The 18,212-nt window shown below is 48.1% G+C and overlaps 1 protein-coding gene across 2 annotated transcripts in view; it reads left to right on the top strand.

The window, feature by feature from the left end:
- The window catches only part of LOC136047833 (protoheme IX farnesyltransferase, mitochondrial), a 92,847-nt gene extending 77,337 nt beyond the window's left edge, over positions 1–15,510 (top strand). Inside the window, exons 6-7 of one of the 2 annotated variants that reach the window (XM_065735134.1) lie at positions 3,493–3,725; positions 14,552–15,510. In XM_065735134.1, coding sequence (XP_065591206.1) covers positions 3,493–3,725; positions 14,552–14,994 — 676 coding nt within the window. In that variant the 3' untranslated portion in view covers positions 14,995–15,510. Of the gene's footprint in view, positions 1–3,492; positions 3,726–10,711; positions 11,352–14,551 lie in introns of those variants that run through there. The other variant, XM_065735135.1, reaches the window with a different exon arrangement.
- Positions 15,511–18,212: the final 2,702 nt, after the last annotated feature.

Raw genomic sequence — 18,212 nt, 5'->3', positions numbered from 1 at the left:
GATCTTATGTGAGCAGGGAGATATATCATGGTCCCTAGGAGGCTATCAACTATTAGAAATCAGAGTGCCCTTCAACTGGTGTCTTAAAGCTAGGGTCAGGCATTCCTTCTTAAAGTCCTCCAAGACACAAACATGGTAAAAACTGCAGCAATAATTCTAAACTCTGCCTTATCCTCAAATATTGCCTCTTTCCCCATGAGATGTTGCTTATACATCTCCTAGACTTTATCAACAGGACATATTTATGGGAGAGTGAGCTGAATTCTGCCTCATGTGTCACCAAGAAAGCAAGGTCCTAATTTCTGAGTGCGTAGTCTTTGTAATGCCAAGGAGTTTTATGGGGCAGAAATAACAAAGCTGAATCATCAGATCACAGTTGGAGTTTCTGATCTCAGTCGGGGTTTCTGGTGCAGGCTGTTGTCAGTCATACAATTGCTCTTTGAGAAGGATTTTACAGTTCCTTGGTTTTTAAGGAAACATGGGAGAGAAGTAGAAAATAGGATACTACTAAGGTGTCTGAAAACCACGTGTAAAGATTGGCCATCGTTGACTTGATGCCCTCCTCTGAGATCATTAGGAATATACAGGCATTAATCAAACTGCCTTCTGGAACCTCCTTTTAAAAAGAAGCAAAACATAAAAAATGAGAAACAAAAATAAGGGTTGTTTACAAGGAAGTGAAAAACTTTTTTGGAGTCCTGTAGCATCACCTTCCCATTCAGCTAAAGCCACATCCTGTAATCCTGCTCCATCACGTGGCTCCTGTGGGGCTGCAGGTGCTGCAGGGGAGCAGTGAAGGGGTGAACGCGAAAGACTTGGTCCTCCTGCCTCTGCTTCCCTCTCCTGAGCAAGAGATGAAGGAAATACTGAATTTCTTACCAACTGTTGTCAGTTCCCCATCCCTGGAGGTGCCCAAGGTCAGGCTGGATGGGCTCCGGGCAGCTTGATCTGCTGGGAGGCAACCTGCCCATGGCAGCGAGCGGAGCTGGATCATCCTTTAGGTCCCTTCCAACCCAACCAATTCTGGGACGGTCTGATTCTGTGATTAAATTCTGGCGTCATCCCTTCATCACCAGCTCTCGGTGTGTGCTGGCCCTTGCGTCTGCAGGAATACAGATGAGTCTTCACTGTCGATTAGTGAGAAGAGTGCTCATTGCATTGGGTCACACCGAGCCCTCGCTGAGGACACGCACACCCCGCGGGAGCGGCAGCGGGTGCCCGGCTCGGAGGGTCCCGCTGGTCTTTTGTCACCTCCAGTGCATGCATTGTGCCAGTCTGGTGCTCAGCTGTACGTCTGGCTCTGTTTTATTCAGCAATCAGTCAGGATGGATTTGTTTAACCAAAACCAGTCAGGCTTTCACTATAGAGGGGCAACACGTAGAAGGAGCAGTGTTTGTAGTCAGCGCTGAGACGCTTCGCCATGCAGCTTGCGCTGTGCTGCCTTTCCGTAGCAGGGCACTGCTCGCTGCAAACCCAAAGGGCACAGCACCATCTGCCTCCCTTTGCAGTACATTCTTCGACTGTAGACCTTGCTCTGTTGTTGGGCAGCCAGGCAGCACCCTGCTCGATCCGTTCCTGCCTCCAGACCTGCCCACAGCCAGCACCAGGGTGTGTGTGTGCTCTGTAACCTAATGTGTTGGGATGCGTTGACTCAATTTAATTTAAATCGGAGGCAGATTTTTGGTGTGAGATTTGCTCCTTGTAATTCTTCTGGTTATTTAGGATTTTCATACGGTACTGGTTTGATGAAGCTTTTAAAAAGGTAGGGGTTTTTTGGCTGATAAAACTCCCATAAAATTCATCCCCACCAGCAAATTTTCCTTACGAGGTTGGAGCAGCGCTTGCAACACATATTTTAGGGTTAAGATTTGGCCAGAGGGCAGAGTGATGGTGGAATACAAAGGCTACACAGTTTTAAATTAGACAAAGTGTGTAAAGCTAAAGTTCACACGCAGACATTTGCTGCAAGCACATTTATTTTCTGCTCTTATATGTATGACTGGAAGTGTGTATTAACTGCAGCTCAGTTAATGGCATTTTTCTCCCTTCCAGAGGTCTCCCACACCTCTCAGTATCTGAAGGGTGGGCTGTAAGAAAGAAGGGGACAGACTCTTAAGCAGAGTCTGTTGTGACAGAACAAAGGAAAATGGTTTCGTTTAGGTTGGATGTACACTAAAAGCAGTGAGGCAGTGGCACAGGTTGCCCAGAGAGGTGGTGGTGCCCCATCTCCGCAGACAGCCAAGGGATGCTGTGAGCACTGAAGGAGCTGTGGGTGTCCCTGCTCAGTGCAGAGGGCTTGGACCAAATGGCCTTTAGGAGTCCCTTCCAACTCCATTCTGTGATTCTATGATTTTTTTCTCTAGGTGGCATTTCGTTCTCATCCCACTTTACCCGATCCCGTGAACGAGTGAATGCAAAGAGATCTCCACCAGCACCAAACGTGTTGACCTGATGCAGAGGAACACAAATAAAGCTTCCTCCGTGTTGTATCATGGTGCTTGCTGCCTGCAAATGTGGTTTTGGTAGCCAAACAAAAAAATCCTTGTTCGTTGTGTTTGGATGTTTATTGTGGAACTTATTAGCAGAGGTTTACACAGCTTCAACCACTTTCTTACAGATTTTAACAGGAGTTTCCAACTTTCCCTGAGCTCTTAGAGCTCTTGCCTGGTAAAAATCAACAGAAATAATTAGCATCTTTTTTTATTCGGTTCTCTCAGGAAAACCTAAAACGTCTTTGGTTAATTCCACACTTAGGAGATAAGATTTAATTTTGATTTTGTTACCAGAGTGGCTTTGGTGTGCTACTTCTGCCTAGCACAGTGTGTAAGCTAAAAGGCAATCAAGAGAATTCAGTCATTTTCAGTAAAGCCAAAAATTACTTTGTTTCTGTTAGCATAATTTCAAAATGATTGAATGTGCTCTTTTCCTCTTAAACGCTTCCTCATTTTGTGTCTAACTCTGTTGTATTTCAGCCAAAGAGCCCCTTGGAAAATTGCAATCAGTTACAATTCTGGCAGGCTACGACCATACTCAGCTCGCTCTGAACACTGAGTGCCATTTCCAGAGGTCAAAATTTACTAAGATTACAATAAAAGAAAATGATCTGCTGGAAGCACCGATTGCATTGACCTCCATCGCTTAAACTCATTTGGCAAACACAGCAGTGAGGAGCAGAAGAACAACCTATCATCGCCGGTCTGCGGCTGCCTGATCTAATGGGGGGCAACCAGCCCACAGCAGAGGGTTGGAACTGGGTCGGCCTTCAGATCCTCCTCCAACCCAACCATTCTGTGACTCTACAAAAGTTAGCCTTAACTTTTTAGGAAGGCTTGCCTTCCGCCGGGGCCAGATGTGAAAATCTCGAGTAACAAAAATCCATAAAAAATAACAGAAATCCATGGTTTGCTTTCCAGGGGGGGTAGGAAGAAGTGCAGAGGGAGAGAGACTCTTGTAGTCATCATTCTCTAACGCAGCCCCCGCTCTCCTCCGCAGCCCCCTGCTTGCTGTATGCTTCGCGTCATCCTGCGGCGTGCCGGGCATCGCCCTGCTGACCATGGGGGTCAACCCCCTCACCGGCACCCTCGGGGCGTTCAACATCTTCCTGTACACCTGCTGTTACACACCCATGAAGAGAATGAGCATCGCCAACACGTGGGTGGGAGCCGTTGTCGGAGCCATTCCCCCTGTGATGGGCTGGACCGCGGCGACTGGAAGTCTAGATGCTGGTAAGTGGGAAATCCATGTAGACTGAGGCTCAGAGAAACGCTATCGTCCTGTTCTGGCTCTCTTGCAGCACCAATTGGTGGCAGTGCCTTCACCCGGGTTCCTTTCTGTCCCAAGTGCTCATGGCACAGCAGGCTGTTTGCTCGTGCTTTCCTGTGCAACCTGCTGCAGGGGACCTGCCTTAGGAGGGCTGCACTGGGGGATCCGAGGACCCATCCATCCCCTGCAGTTCTGGGATTCTGTCTTATAATTTTGGTATTAAACCCATACCCAGTTAGGTCTGACTTTTGACTCAAGAGCTTTCAGCAGGAAAAGTCCCAGATGTGTTTACTACTGTCTTTCCACAAGCCAGAAAATATCCTAGGAAGATTAATTTGCTGGTGTTTTGTTTTTAATTGGTCACTTTTAGACTCTTAAGTTATAAATATTCCTTTCCCCCCCACTCCTTGAAAAGCAAACAAGAATTCCTGTTTTAGTAACTGTGAACCATTTTTACATCTCTCATAAAACACTGATCTCTTCAGCAGCAACTCTGACACAATTAGGGCTTGTTTGTCCTGCCAGCTACAAACTTAAGAATCAAAGTGGCTCTACATGGTTATGTTCCAAAGGAACTCATGGAGTTCAATTAGCAGGTCTGTTAAGGATTTTTTTTTTAGCACCCATTCATCCCACAGTGTGGCACTGAATAATTCTTCCAACAAGGCTTTTACCCAGGAGTTATCAGAATCTGTGCAAAATCCATGGCACGCCGTTCTTCATTTATGCCATGAGCTTGCTATAAATGTCTGACTGAGCAGGCTTTGGCCACAAGTCTTCTGATACTGATCGAATCCAGAACTGGGATGAAGGGTTTTGTTTGTTTTTTCACCCACGTGTACTCCTTCTGCACAGACGTTTGTCTTTTCTACAGAATCACATAATCACCAAGGTTGGCAAAGACCTCCAAGGTCACCCAGTCCAACCATCCACCTATCATCAGTGTTCCCCACTAAACCATGTCCCCCAGTGTGACATCCAAATGTTTCTTGGCCCACCACCCCTGGAGGTGTTCAGAAAACATTCAGATGTTGTACTGAGGGACGTGGTATTTAGACTTTTGTCTATGTTCAGACTTATAAGTGGTGCAGATGTGTGTGTGTAGTGTCTCGTGGTAAGGAGTGCGTAACAAACGTCATCAGAAGCTCTGTGTAAAGTGAAGAGAATGATCCAAAAACATAAATGTTCATGTTGAAGAACTGGGTCGTTGTGACTGCTGTGGCTTAGAGCCTCAGAGTGGAGGGTTGTCCTGCTGCTGTGGAGCTGATGCTGTAGGATGCTTCAGCTGCACCCCTGGGAGCTGCCCTGGGGAAGGGCTCCTGCGCTCCCTGGGGTGCTGCTGGAGGGGCTGTTGGAGTTCAAATTGCTGTATCCCTTTTGAAACGGCAGCTAAACTGCAGCTGGAGCCCACCACATTAAAGGAGACGGGCACTGGTTTTCATTATCTTTAATGATCTTCTATCGTCAAGTTGTAACTTGCTCCTCCAGACCCATTTCTCGATGAGCTACGCTGTCCCTGTACTGCAGGCTGTAAGAGGGTCCATCTCTTTCTATCTTCTTTCTCTTCCTATCTGATTTGCAGTTAATTTTAGGCACGCGGGTGCATTTCCCTCTGCCAGCTCTGGTGGTGATGCTGTTAGTGGAAGATGACAACTTTTTCAGCTACTCCAAAGCAGACTTTGCCAGACCACAACGACCTGTGCTGGTGCATAACTGCTGCTGTTGTGGCTGTTCTGGGCAGCTGAAGCATTCAACTCCCACTCCCAGTGAGTGCCAGCAGGGCAGGGCAGCTCATCTAACAATGACAGAAAAACCATTGAGTGGATACACATCTTTGTAACGAAGCTGATGTGGGGAGAGTTTTGAAAATGGTGACCTGAATATTTTAGTGCATTTAAAAAGAAAGTAGAATTAAGGGGAAAAAACAAAAAAAAAAAAAACAAAAAAAAACAAAAAACAAAAAAAACTATACCGTAAAAATAATTTCCAGTGTTAAGCATTCTGCTACCAAAAAAGAGTTTAGCACTCGGAAGAATCCATCCCACCTGGAGCACAAATGTGCATCTTCATGCACACATATGTGTGACATACAAACATCCCTTCCCTGCCCGGCCAACACACTGCTGTTGAGCTCATTAATAATGGGTAATTAGCTTGGAGACTTAACCTCGTTTTAGTTAGAGGTGTGAAAATGCATTTGCACCTCATTTAAAAAGAAAAAAGAGAAAAAAAAAAGAGATTATTCCACTCAGTAACAAAGAGGAATTGTGAAGGAAGGCAGTTAGAAAACTGAGAAGGAAGGCTCTCAATGCTTAACTGGGCCTTTTTCAGTTGACATTTTATTATGGATTTTCTCTCCTTGTAATCTCACAGCAGCCATGCTGTACTTGCTGCTGGTTGTAGTGCCGAGCTTCTCCTACTGCGAGCAGGGGATCCCAAGTGCTGCCCTCAAGGCACAGCTGTGGATGTGCTGCTCATGGGTTTGTGCTGCACTGGGGTGCCCTGGCTCAGCTGTTGGAGCTGAAGGTGATTCCCAGTTCCCAACTGGAGACATAACAAGGAAGCATCCCCGATCCGGGCAGTCCCCTCTTTTCATTCATCTTCATTTCATTTATAACTCTCTTATCCCAAAGGGTAATTCCTCAGAAAAAAAAAATGCATATTTGCAGATCAAAATTGGAGACTATTTCCAGTGATATGAATACATGCTAATATCTCTTACACTATTGCACATCTCATGGTGGTTCCCAGTGATGCTTCCTTCCGTTCCTCCCCGTCTTTAATTCCATGCTCTTAAGTCTGACTGAGCCTCCTGCCCCCCAACCCTGGATTTTGTGCCAATGCAATTTAGGGAAAACATCACAAAGAGAAAGATAAGGTTATCTCTGGGAATTCTTTGTTGTGGGTTTTCTTTTTTTTTTCCTTTGGTTTCTGTTTTTTTTTTTTAATGGCAGCTGTTTGAAACTGGTGAAAGATTGAGAATGTTCACGTTTCCTCGCTGGGTGCAGGTGAGGTGGTCAAAGGTGCGTGATAAATGTAATTTATCACACAGATATCACTGCCACGTATCTGGTGTGTTTATGCAGAACTCAACAGCCCGCCTGCAGTCTGCAGTAACACGTTTCCTTCCTTGAAAGCAGACTTCATTGCTCCTCTGTGGCGCGATTTGTTTACGCAGATATTTGTTTTTCTGGTAAACTGAGGCTCTCTCACAACATTTCTTCCTGTTTTACAAAGGAGTGCCTTGCAGGAAAATGATGCTGTTCACATAAAGCCTGCAGTGGTGGTGTAAAGACAGGGGAAGGAGGCACAGCTCAGCAACGCTGCTGTGCACAAGGGCTGTGCTCCCCAGTGCAGCTCTCAGTGCCATGCTGCTGCTGAGCCTGGGCGTGTTCAGTAGTGCAGATGTCTTTAGGAAGTAGCCAAGCTATTTATTTTGGCATGCAGGCAGGCATACGTCTGCACACTGTAAGCTGCTCTTGCATTGCTGTTCTTCCTCCCCGTCCTAATGCTGCTCCTCGCTTCTTAGCAGCGTTTGTTGCTCATCTTAACTTGTTATTTTCTGTTAGCAAGTGAACAAATCTGCAGGAAACATTTCCAAGTGCCTCAGCCCATATCTCGCTGTGTACATCTTGTGCTTCTGCTTGCCATCCCGTGCCCGTGCCCTGGTGGCTGATCCCAGCCCGAGGCACAGTGCCTTGTGGCACAGCACAGTGCCATTGCGCTCACATAAGCCACCCAGATAGATGGAAGTGACAAGCAGGGGTCCTCCACATAATGTGCTTATCAGTTAAGGGGATTTATTCTGAGTAGGTGGCGGTGGCGTAGCAGATAGCAGCCTTGACAGTACAGCAGACATTACAGACCCGCGGTGGCCTGGAGCCATAGGTATTACTGCACCAAAGAGTGTTTATCTCAAGAGACCATTTAGTTTATCTCAGATGCTCCACTTCTGGTCTCGTTTTCCTGAAAGACATCTTGTACTGATTTTCATTCATTTTGAGAAATTTAAATAATTCCCGGGGCTATGGAATTTATAGGCTGCGTATCAATTGTAATCATGTGGAGGCTGATTTTTAAATTGCCTTTACTTTGTAATTCAAATTATGTTGTATGGTAGACATTAATTATGTCAGCCAACATCTATTTACAAATGGGGATTTAAAACGGGCAGTTCTTATCAGCTAGTGACATTTGGCACATGGATAGTTTCAGGCACACACAAAAAAAAGGAAAACAGGAGGTGGGGGGGGGGAGGCCTTGGCCCAACCTGTCAGTGCCCGGGGTCTCTCATACCTTCCCTGACGTAGCACTTGCCTGCTAGGAAGAAAGGAAAGCAACAGCTTAATTGCATGCAAAATGAGCTCGGATCGCTCGCCATCCCGTCCCTTCTCGCCAGGCTGTGTGTTCGCAGCCCCCAGCTCCAGCCCCCAGCTCCCCCCGCAGCACCGGCTCACCGGGGTTTCGCTTCTCAGATGAAAGACGACAGGATTTGTGGTCCGCTCCGGAGGAAGCGGAGATATTCATGTCATCGACATCTGAGATTTGGAAGCTGGGGCCCAGGGGTGTGCTTTGTGTGGGTAAAAACTGTAAAAAGTGGGGTGGAGGGACAATACCGGTTAGCAGCTGGTCTGAATTTAGTACAAAAGCTAGGGAGCTTTTTTTTTTTGCTTGCTTTTTTTCCCCTCTTTTTTCCCCCCTCTTTCCATCTTCAAAAGAGACAAAAGAAGTGGCAGCTCCAGCAGTGGGACACCTGGGGGAGCAGCCCCAGGAGCTCAATGGCAGCAGCTGAGGTGACTGGGCTGCACGGCCAGCCTGGGACACGGGGGACAACTGGTACCCACAGGTGTACCCTCACCATGAAGTTTTCCATCCTCTGCAGAACACGGTCCTTCGGTGAACGTTATGCGCAGGAAGGAGCGCTGCGGTAATTCCAGCAGGCCCACGTGTTACACGATGTGTGTTGCTGGGGTAGCAGAGACGAGTTACGCACGGCAGCGTTGCTTTGCGCAACCGTGGCTGTGCAACGGAAGGCGTTTCCCTGTAATGCTGTCGGCAGTCGTGACCTGTTGTTATGTGTTGTGTTGCACAAAAGGCGTGCTTGCCTGTGTGCATCTGCATGCAGCACCTCTGCGCACACAGGTAGCTCTCTTTTTCCTTGGAGCAGCACACCTGAGTCACCTGCTTTCCTCCTGCTGAAGCCAGAAGCATTGCAGGAGGTGAGGAACCCCGTTCCCTCCTGGTGGTGCTCCTTTTGCTCTCCCACGGTGTGCACACCCAGCATCCCTCCCCTTTCTGTGCTCCAGTGGAGAAGTCCATCGCAGCTCTGCGACCGTCCCGTTCCACACACTCTTTGTGCCATCCCTCCAAAGGAGCAGCTATTCAAACCCATGACCATGAGCCTTTCAGCATCGCAGCGCGTTCCCTGCACGCAACCTTGGCAGCTCACAATGCCGGGCAGGAGCGCAGTGCCCACACGCACACCAAGTGCCATTGTCAGCAGCACAGGGACCTTGGGAGAGGCTTTCCTAGTGGTACTTTGATCCTTTTTCCTCCTCAAGGCTGCCGAGCTACTCAGGTATCACCCCACGCAGGCAGTAGCATATGCTTTGTTTTGGAAGGAGGAGTGCCGGCTGTTTTGCTCTGCTGCTAACCTAGGAAATTCCTCAGTGGTAAAATGTGGGGCAATTCGTTTCGGTTTTGTTAAGGTTGGTGAACAGATAATTCCCGAATGCCTTTGTGTTTGAGAAAGCTCCGTAATCACAAATTAAGATGTAAATTTTATATTGCTAATCTCGCTGCTGCTCTCAGAGACAACGGTAAGAATCGAATAGCGGGTAACGTGTTTCCTCAGGGAGATTTTATCGGGGCAGCGTCTCGAACACGCGGAATCTGAGGCCAATTGGTTTACCCTAATGCTTATTTCCCGTCCCTGAAACAAGTCGGAGGAAAGAACCTGATTACCACAGGCAGAGATTGCAGCCTCCACGTCTTGAGGCTGCCTTTGTGCAGCAGGGCAGCACCAGCACGCTCCTCAGACTGCGCTGTGTTGGCACTGAGTCCCCCCAAGAGCCCTTCGGGTGTTTAACGTGACGTGGCCAATGCCGTGTGCGGCGAGGCCGTGTTGAGACTTCACAGCCTTTCTTTGCACCCGTAATTGCTGCGTAGTTAGAGATCCCCAGGGAGGGCTGCTGTGCTAGACCTGTTGTGAACATGCACAAAAGACAGAAAATAAGAGCTGCGGGGATGTGTTAAATAATGCTTTTTGCTAGTGTAACATCCTGTAAAAGCCAGGCGGGGCCGCAGAGAAACGTTTTGCACTGATTCCATTACATTTCCTGCAGGAAAGGTGGAAAACACCGCGTGCTCAGCACGAGCAGGTGGGCACGGCTGGGCCGCTTCAACCTTGGAGCTCTGATCCACCTCGTCTGGATTCAAGAGCAGCAATTTGTTCGACATCTTTTAACAGAGGAGGGCCAGTTGGGTGCTCCCAATGGCGTGTGGCTGTTTCCTGCCTACGGTCCGTTTAGAGGTGAAGCTCCAGCTCCCAGAGCCTTCCCCTGCTGACAGGAGCCAAACCCGAGCTGTTTCCCAGAGACAAAAGGCCGGTGCTTCTCTCTAATAAGGCAGCTACTGAGGTCTGGAAATAATTTGAAAATTCCTTCGCATTATTCAAGGCAGAAGAATTACTGAAATTGTGCTTTAAGCAAAACAGCATTCTTAGGTTGCCAAGGCAGTAAACACCAGCTTTGGGAAATGCAGTAAGATTTCAACATCTGTTTTGGAGCTGATATTTTAACCGTTCTGTGCTTATTTTAATGCCGGGTTGGCCACTTCCCAGTTCTGCACGCAGTGCACCGAGGAAAAGGCAGAAGGGCGAGTCCATTCCTGAACGGGTGCTCCACATCAGCTCTCCCATTCTTTATTTTTGCTTTGTTTTGCTTTGTAGCTGGCTGTTGGTCCTGTCTAGAGCTTGCAAGTGATAGCAGAGCTTTGCAGATTGTAACAGGACGCACTGTGCGTGCTCCAAGGAGCAGCAAGAAGGATAAGAAAACAATCAGCTCTTGGTCCCTGGTGGCTTCAGGAACGCCGTGTCAGCACAGCAGAGGCCTGGCTGATAACCTTGGCTGTGTTTGTCCCACTTGTGCAGATGGCCACGTGCACAAAGAGCTGAGCACCAGGCTGCAACCTCTCACCTTGTCCAGATCTGGTCCTCTTCTGTCCTGCCATAACTCTCCTCCATAAGGTTTTGAAGAATTTCAATTGGGTCGTGCCTTGTTTTAAGTAGAAAACGGAACAAATTCAGCTGTGGGTGAAATCATCACCACTGCTCCATGTGCTGGCTGGAAATGGCAGCACGAAGGAGCCGTGTTTCACTCAGGAGAGTGGCATCCTCTGCATGGGATGGTCACAGAGGAACCAGCTGTTACTTCTGCCCCAGAATGGATGAGGAAATAGGTTTGCAGTCCTCAGGTTGTGTTATGTGAATTGAAGTTTATTCAGAGCCATTCTACCAGCAAGATTCCTCCTGTCACTGTTAGCTCTGCAGGCAAAAGAGTCCACTGTATTTTGAGTAGGCAATGCATAGACTTGAGCAGAGTCTGTATCCTTTACAGGACATGAGTAGCTGGGGACATCCAGCACATGAGGTCATCGTGAACTGCTTCCAAAGGAATATAGAATGGGATCTGAATCAAAGTTTAGAGGTACTGGGAGTCCTTGACACCACGAAGAGCGTAACTTCAGAGGGGCTGCTTCTTGCTTGTGTAATTCTGCAGATTGGGCTGCCAGCTGCTTTGGTCTGACAGCCCAGCATCACTCGTTGCTTTTGGAAATCTCATCTCACTGTTATTTCCAAGGCTTACTCAAATTTGTTGAACCTTAAAATGTCCTGCCAAGCAGTTTCCGAATGTCTGTGGAATTTAGTGTCTTTGTTTGTTTTAGGAAAAAAGGGCAATTTATAGAGCTTCAGTATTTTACTAGAGAAAAATATATTTACAGAAAGAAAGAACCATTTTCCACCTTCTTCAACTCCAGCTGACATTTTGGCTTTATCTTAGATATTACAATAAAAATCTCAGCTTGCTCTTGTTTATTAAAAAAAATAGTCTTATTACTATTTAAATACTTTTAAAAGAATTTAAGAAAAAAGCAGCTTAACCTTAACGTTCATGATGAATAGCAAAGTCTGCTCTTTGACACCGCATATGATACAGGGACATGCCTGGTTCTCTGCAGGACTGACTTGCGAGATGATTTAAGCTGGTACGAAGCAATTAAGCAATAGGAACTCGTCATGAAAACACTTTTATGCCAATTCTGCACCCAGCAGTGAAAGAATACGGGAGAGCTGGGTCCTGTTTCCCTAAATAGACTTGATTTCTTTTCGGAGATCAAACAGGACACCTCTGCCGAGTGACCAGGATTTATCGGTGCCTGCTTGCAGCAATCCCAGGCTCTCTCTAGGAGAAGCAAAGAGTTTGGAAGCTGAATTTGCAGCTATTCAAAACGTGGCCATCCAAGAGCCAGGCACCTGCATTCTCGCGGGGTATCAACACTAAAGGAAGAGCTGAAAGATGGTCCTTGTGTGCCACGCTGCCTGGTGTGAGTGATGGAAACCCTCGATACAAACACAGAGCTGAGGCTTTCCTTGTGTATCGGTTGGGAACGACCTCATCTGTTGTTCACTTAATTATAAACTGTGTGAAGAAAAAGATTTGCATTGATTAAACTGACTTTCAAGCTGTTGGGAACTGTGCAGAATAAACAGAGCAGACTGCAGTGCTCGGAACCAGGTGATTCTCCAGAGTTCGTCTCTCTGTAGCATTGCTTAAAAACACCGCTGACCTAATTACGATATAATTAACATGCATCTAGTAATTAGCCAGCATTATGGTGTCTGCTCTGGGCTTGACCAGACTCCTTCCTGGCACTCGTTTGTTGCTGGATTGTCCCTCGCCATGTGCTGTGCTTTGCAAGTCATCAGCCCGACGTGACTCCTGAAAATCTCCAACAACCTGGTGATCCCAGGCAGGCAGGGAAATGGCAGGATGTGCAGGGCATGTGGGAAACGAACGAAAAATCAGGCTGGTTACAGTCCTCATAATGGGCTGTTAAATTGTTTTACTGTTCAGCTTCTCTGTGAAATATCAATTATCTCAATGGTTGTAATGTAATCAAAGCAATTGCATTCCAAAGGCTTGCATGTGAAAACCAGAGCTTTGTCAATGGGAATCCGGCCTCGAGTATTTCAGTCGGTCTGTTTGTGTTTAAAAGTTTCTCCAGATGAATATTTCCTTTTGTATGTGCGTGTGTGTTTTTAATGGTGTTACAATTTGAGAACTGTTAAAGGCTTTGGTGTGTGTTTGAGGTTTAGGATGTGCTTGGAGCTCTCATCTCTCAAGCAGCTCGGATGGGAAACGTGATGAGTATTCCTATCTTAGGTTTATAAAATTTGGGATTTCGGCTCTGGTGATGTGTTTCACAAGAACTGGAGAAAGCTAAACGATGATATCATTTATACTTGGCCAGGTCTTGGTGGCACGTGCTCGAGGTATGTCTTGTGTACCACTGTTGTGTCTTCTTGGCAACTGGAAGCCTACAGAAGATCTAATGCTCCATCCCTTTACTTGTTGATAAGATAGGGAGCCCCAAAAGGGCTTTCTTGCAAACTTAAATTATAATTATTATTTGCATAGCAATAGACGTGCTGTAAGACAAGAACAGGACGTGCCCAGCCCCAAGGAATCCAGAACAGTGGGATAGCAGACACGAACCAGAGCAGTTCAGAGGAGATGGTACTCAGTTTTGTTACAGCCCAAGGAGATGCTGGGGAAGAAGCGAGCATTCTGGGAAGAGGTGAAGGACATTACCCTGTGTGGAGATACATATTGCTATTTGCATCAAATTATTAAGAAAATGGTAGATTCCTGGCTCTGACTGAGAGGTCATTTCCATAGAGAGTGAGCTTACGGAGGCAGGAAGATGCAACAGAAGTGTTAATGCTGGAGTGGAGTGTTTGGAAACAAAAAGAAAATCCAGGAATGCTCCTAATGTGCATTAGTTGTGGGGGATTTTTGTATCTTCAGATAAAATTGGGGAGCAGAGTTCAGTCTGAGCACCTTCCTGATGCTCACTGAAGTTGGCATAAACTGCTTCTGCCTCCATAAGCCCTGTGCTTATTGAACCCTGTGTCCCAAGGAGAGCTGGGACAATGTGGAAAACGTTGCTCCTTTTCAAACATAAAAGCTAATTGATCAAATTGCTTAGAAGACACTGAAATGGGCTTGAAGGAGAGTTCTCCATCTGCTGTCACATCGTTAGCCACTTGCTCCTGTTGTGCTGGCTTTGAGGTCTGTGAGCTACTAATCTCCTCCCCTCGTGTAATGGACAAACGGGCAGCCAGGGTGTGCTGGTGGTTCCCCAGTTCTCTGCAGGACATCAGTTTCTCCTCCTCTGCCTTCCTTGGACAGGGTCACTGTTACAGACAGGACACAGTGCTGACAGGACTCAGTTGGCTTTCTCTGAACTCACAACTTGGGAGCACAGGGCTGCCAGGAAAGCCCCCTGCCCTGTTTGCTTCATTCAGGCAGAGACAATCAGCAGGAGTTCATTAGGAAGGAGCAAATGAAGTACTTAAAAAGCAGAAGAGTCGGCGCCTGCTGCCCCATGTAAGAGCTGCTAAAAGCGGAGCGTGCCTTGCTCTGCAGAACAAGCCTTGCCTTCTGAGGTTTGTAGCTTTCATTTGCAGTGGCCCTCTAACGCCTCTCTCCTCTCTCTCCCACTGCAGGAGCTTTGCTGTTGGGAGGCATCCTCTATTCGTGGCAGTTCCCCCATTTCAACGCGCTGAGCTGGGGGCTGCGGGAGGATTACTCGCGGGGAGGATACTGCATGATGTCGGTGACCCACCCGGCGCTGTGCAGGCGCGTGGCTCTGCGTCACTGCGTGGCCTTAATCGGACTCTGCACGGTGGCTCCCGTCCTCCACATCACCACGTGGACTTTCCCCATCGTTTCACTCCCCCTTAACCTGTACATCTCCTACCTCGGCTTTCGGTTCTACAGGGATGCGGACCGCAGCAGCTCCAGGAAGCTCTTCTTCTGCAGCCTCTGGCATTTGCCCCTGCTGCTGCTGGTCATGCTCTCGTGCAAGAAGTCTCTCCTGGAGAAGGAAGAGAAAGGCGACGTGCTCAGTGGAAGTCATGAGAGGGCTATGGAAATTAGATTGCCTTAAATGTCAATTGCTTGTCGCATCAGGTGGTATATTTTAGTGATTACGAGGGGGAAACCTGTGGGATCTGTTAGAAGAAGAATCATTTGTGCCTAGTGACCACTTCATGCGATAATTTTCTACTTTCTTCTTAAAGGGAATAGACACGGGAGCATCAAGCTTTCGTTTGCCACGGGCCCGTTCACTCATCACAGATTCAAATGCAGCCTGTGCCAGAAGCACACCACTTTGAGACGGCCTTCCAAGATCCTTGTGGGTCCTGGCTCCTCCCATAACACGTCACAAGCGCACACACACTGACCTCCAGCCCTGGCAGCCTTGGCGAAGAAGTCAGGAAGCAACAAATGAATGATTTGCCCTCCCTGCCCCAAGCACCCTTCCCAAATTAAGCTTTAATGCTCACGGTGGGTTGGGTGAGCTGGTTTTGTCTTGTTCTGTGCTGTCCCTGCTCTGTTGTTGCACAGAAGCTTTCATCTTCTGAGGCTTTTCCCAAGGTTCTCATTCAGCCTGGTAGATCTGTAGTGTCCATACCGTTTCCACGAGGCTTTCACAATGCTAAAGGAGTTAGGAAAGCTGTCGTTCAGCACACGACGCATCAGCATTCACACAGCCTCCCAGCGAGCACTGTGTAGCACACACTGGAGCACTCCCATAGCCATTTCACTGTAGATCCCTCACAGCACATTTCCATCACTAAGGTTTGAGCCCTGCGTGGCAGAGCTTCAGCTGACAAAAAAACAACTGGAAAGGTATTGGAAAAGGTGAGGGCCAGGGCCCAGAGCCTGCTCTTCATAAGGCTTTTCTCTGCTGATGTGCCTTGTGCTGCTCCCCAGGTAAGCTCTGGGCTTGCATCAACGGCTGAAACTGTGTTTGGTATCGCACCGCAGTGGTTCACAGAGGTCTCACTCGGGGGTTTGTCATCAGGAAGGAAACGTTTTAGGATTTGTACTTTAGGATTTGTAGCTAAAATTATAATGTTCACATTGCTGCTGCGGACGGTGTCTCTCCAAAGAAACTGTTGGGGATGGTCTGATTAGGAAAACGCATCACCTTCATTAGCTGACAGCTGAAACACGTTTCTGGTCACGATCTGATGTGACTGTGCAGCCCACCCAGGGCTGTGCCAGCCCTCAGCATGCCTGGGGTGGGCTGTGACCGGCCAGGTGCTGCCAGGCACACCAGCACCCAGCAGAGACAGCCTGCTGCAGTTGTGTGGTGGTTACCTGCCAGGGCTCTCCTGCCAAGAATTCATTCCCACGTGAGCAGAGCTGTTGTGCATCACCCCAAAGGTGCAGCAATACCTGAAACAGGAGACAGTTTCCCTAATCACTCCCTCCAAGAAACGTCACAGCTCTGCACCACGAGCACATCACACTGCTGTAAATGTCCCCCAGTGGCTTGGATGCCATGCACCCAAACTCTGGGCTCAGTTACACTGGTTCAAATCCAGAGTGACACGGTTAACCCCTGCACTGCTGGCAGAGGTGCTGGCATAGCAGGGCCCCCTGTTCTGCAGGAGATGGCATTGAGTTCCCTGTCTGAGTTACTGGGTGGAACACATTGTGGGAATATCTCAGTACTGTACAACTGTGCAGCTACTTCATTCATTTAAAAAATGGATCAAGTCTTCTCTGCAATAAAGTGCATACTGTACAGGAAGAGGGGAGTGCTTGGATGTTGTTTGTTTTAAATAGTTGGTGTGTAATTGAAGCTGTGATCCTGTTCATCACAGAGGTATTACGACAATCGTTTTGTGACATTTCCCCTGCAACATTTTTCTTCCTGATCCTCAAGGGCGAGGACTGCTTGCGAAGTGGTGGTCTGCTGTGCAAAAAGCACACCAAAAGCAGGTTGAGTGTGAGTGGAAGGGGTTTGTGCAAAGCTAAAGATGATCCTTCAGCTGGGAGAGGAACCTGAAAATAGCAGATGGCTCTCAAAAGCCACAGGTTTGGCTCCCGGATGCAGAAAGTGGGGCTGGAGCTGTGGTTTTCTCCTAGGTCATGGTCAGCCCGGCCTCAGGATGGCCTGTGAGGTTGGGGTGCAGGCCTGCCAGGCTCAGCTGTGATTAGAGGGCCTGAGGACATGCCTGTGGTTCAGTTTTGAAGAGTGGCTGCTGCCTTTTCTTGGGCCAAAACGTGTAAGGTTCACAGGTTTGGATCTGGATGGGAGCTTTGTAATCATCACTGAGTGTCTGCAAAATGCACCGTCCACCATCAGCCTGGTCAGCCTGGCCTGCAGGGAGCTCCCGTTGCTAGAACGAGTGGATCTGCCATTTGAAGGTAAAAATATCCTTTATCTGGAGGGGGGACTTGAAGAAAGTGCCCTTTCAGCACGGTATATATGCTGCTGCACATGGTTTAGAAATGAAAACTTCACCCAGCTGAAATGTTGGTTACGTACAGACAGTGGTAGGAGCTGTCAGGTGTCTGCTTTGGGGCAGCCCCTAGAAATGAGAGGATCACTGAGTCTGCTTGGGCTGCTTGGGATCCGAGGCAGCGAGGTGCATGCCGGTGTCTCGCTGTGATTGTGACTGCCAAAGTTGGGTTTCCTGCAGCTGGGTCCTGGACCTTGTGAGCATCAGCTTGCTTTGCACAGCTCCATGCACCTGAAGCAGTGGCTCCTGCTCAGAACTGCAGCGCTGCTGGTAGCTGCAGTGATGGTCCATCTGGGTGATGCTGTTACAGCATTTTGCAAGGGAAATCCCTCACTGGCAGCACTGCACCTCCAGAAGCCTGTGCTGAGGCTCACGGAGGGATCTGGGCCAGTGACTTGAGGTGAAGCTTAGTTCTGTTTGCACTTTAAACATTTTCTGTGACTCCAAGCATGGTTTTGTGGACGAAGTGGTAGCCCTGAGGTTCAAGCAGCCTTCATTCTTACCAGATCTCTGCTTAAGAAATGCATCCCATCTGTAAAATGGAGATGATGATATTTTGCCTGGCTGGACGAGCTCACGTTTCTGTCAGTCCCTTTCCCATTATCCCCTACAGCCCTTAAGGATGTGCTGGCGTTTGAGCAGCATTAAGATAGCTGGCTCTTACAGCTTCTGCTCCTTGTGCTGATCTGCAGCAAATCACTTAATATTGGAACAATGCCTGCCTGGCAGGACGAGGAAGGAGGCTCAGCTGTGTGATTGCCATTGCCCCAAGCAGCCGGGCTGCTGCATGGATCCACACCATGTCTGTGCTAACTCTGTGATGGGCTTCCCTTAAAGCAGCCTTGCT

The sequence above is a fragment of the Cyrtonyx montezumae genome, unplaced genomic scaffold (genome assembly GCF_038088225.1).
Source record: "Cyrtonyx montezumae isolate F1298 unplaced genomic scaffold, pur_monq_1.0 scaffold_19, whole genome shotgun sequence".
In the NCBI taxonomy this organism is placed as follows: domain Eukaryota; kingdom Metazoa; phylum Chordata; class Aves; order Galliformes; family Odontophoridae; genus Cyrtonyx; species Cyrtonyx montezumae.
This window is presented reverse-complemented; position numbering and strand designations above follow the sequence as displayed.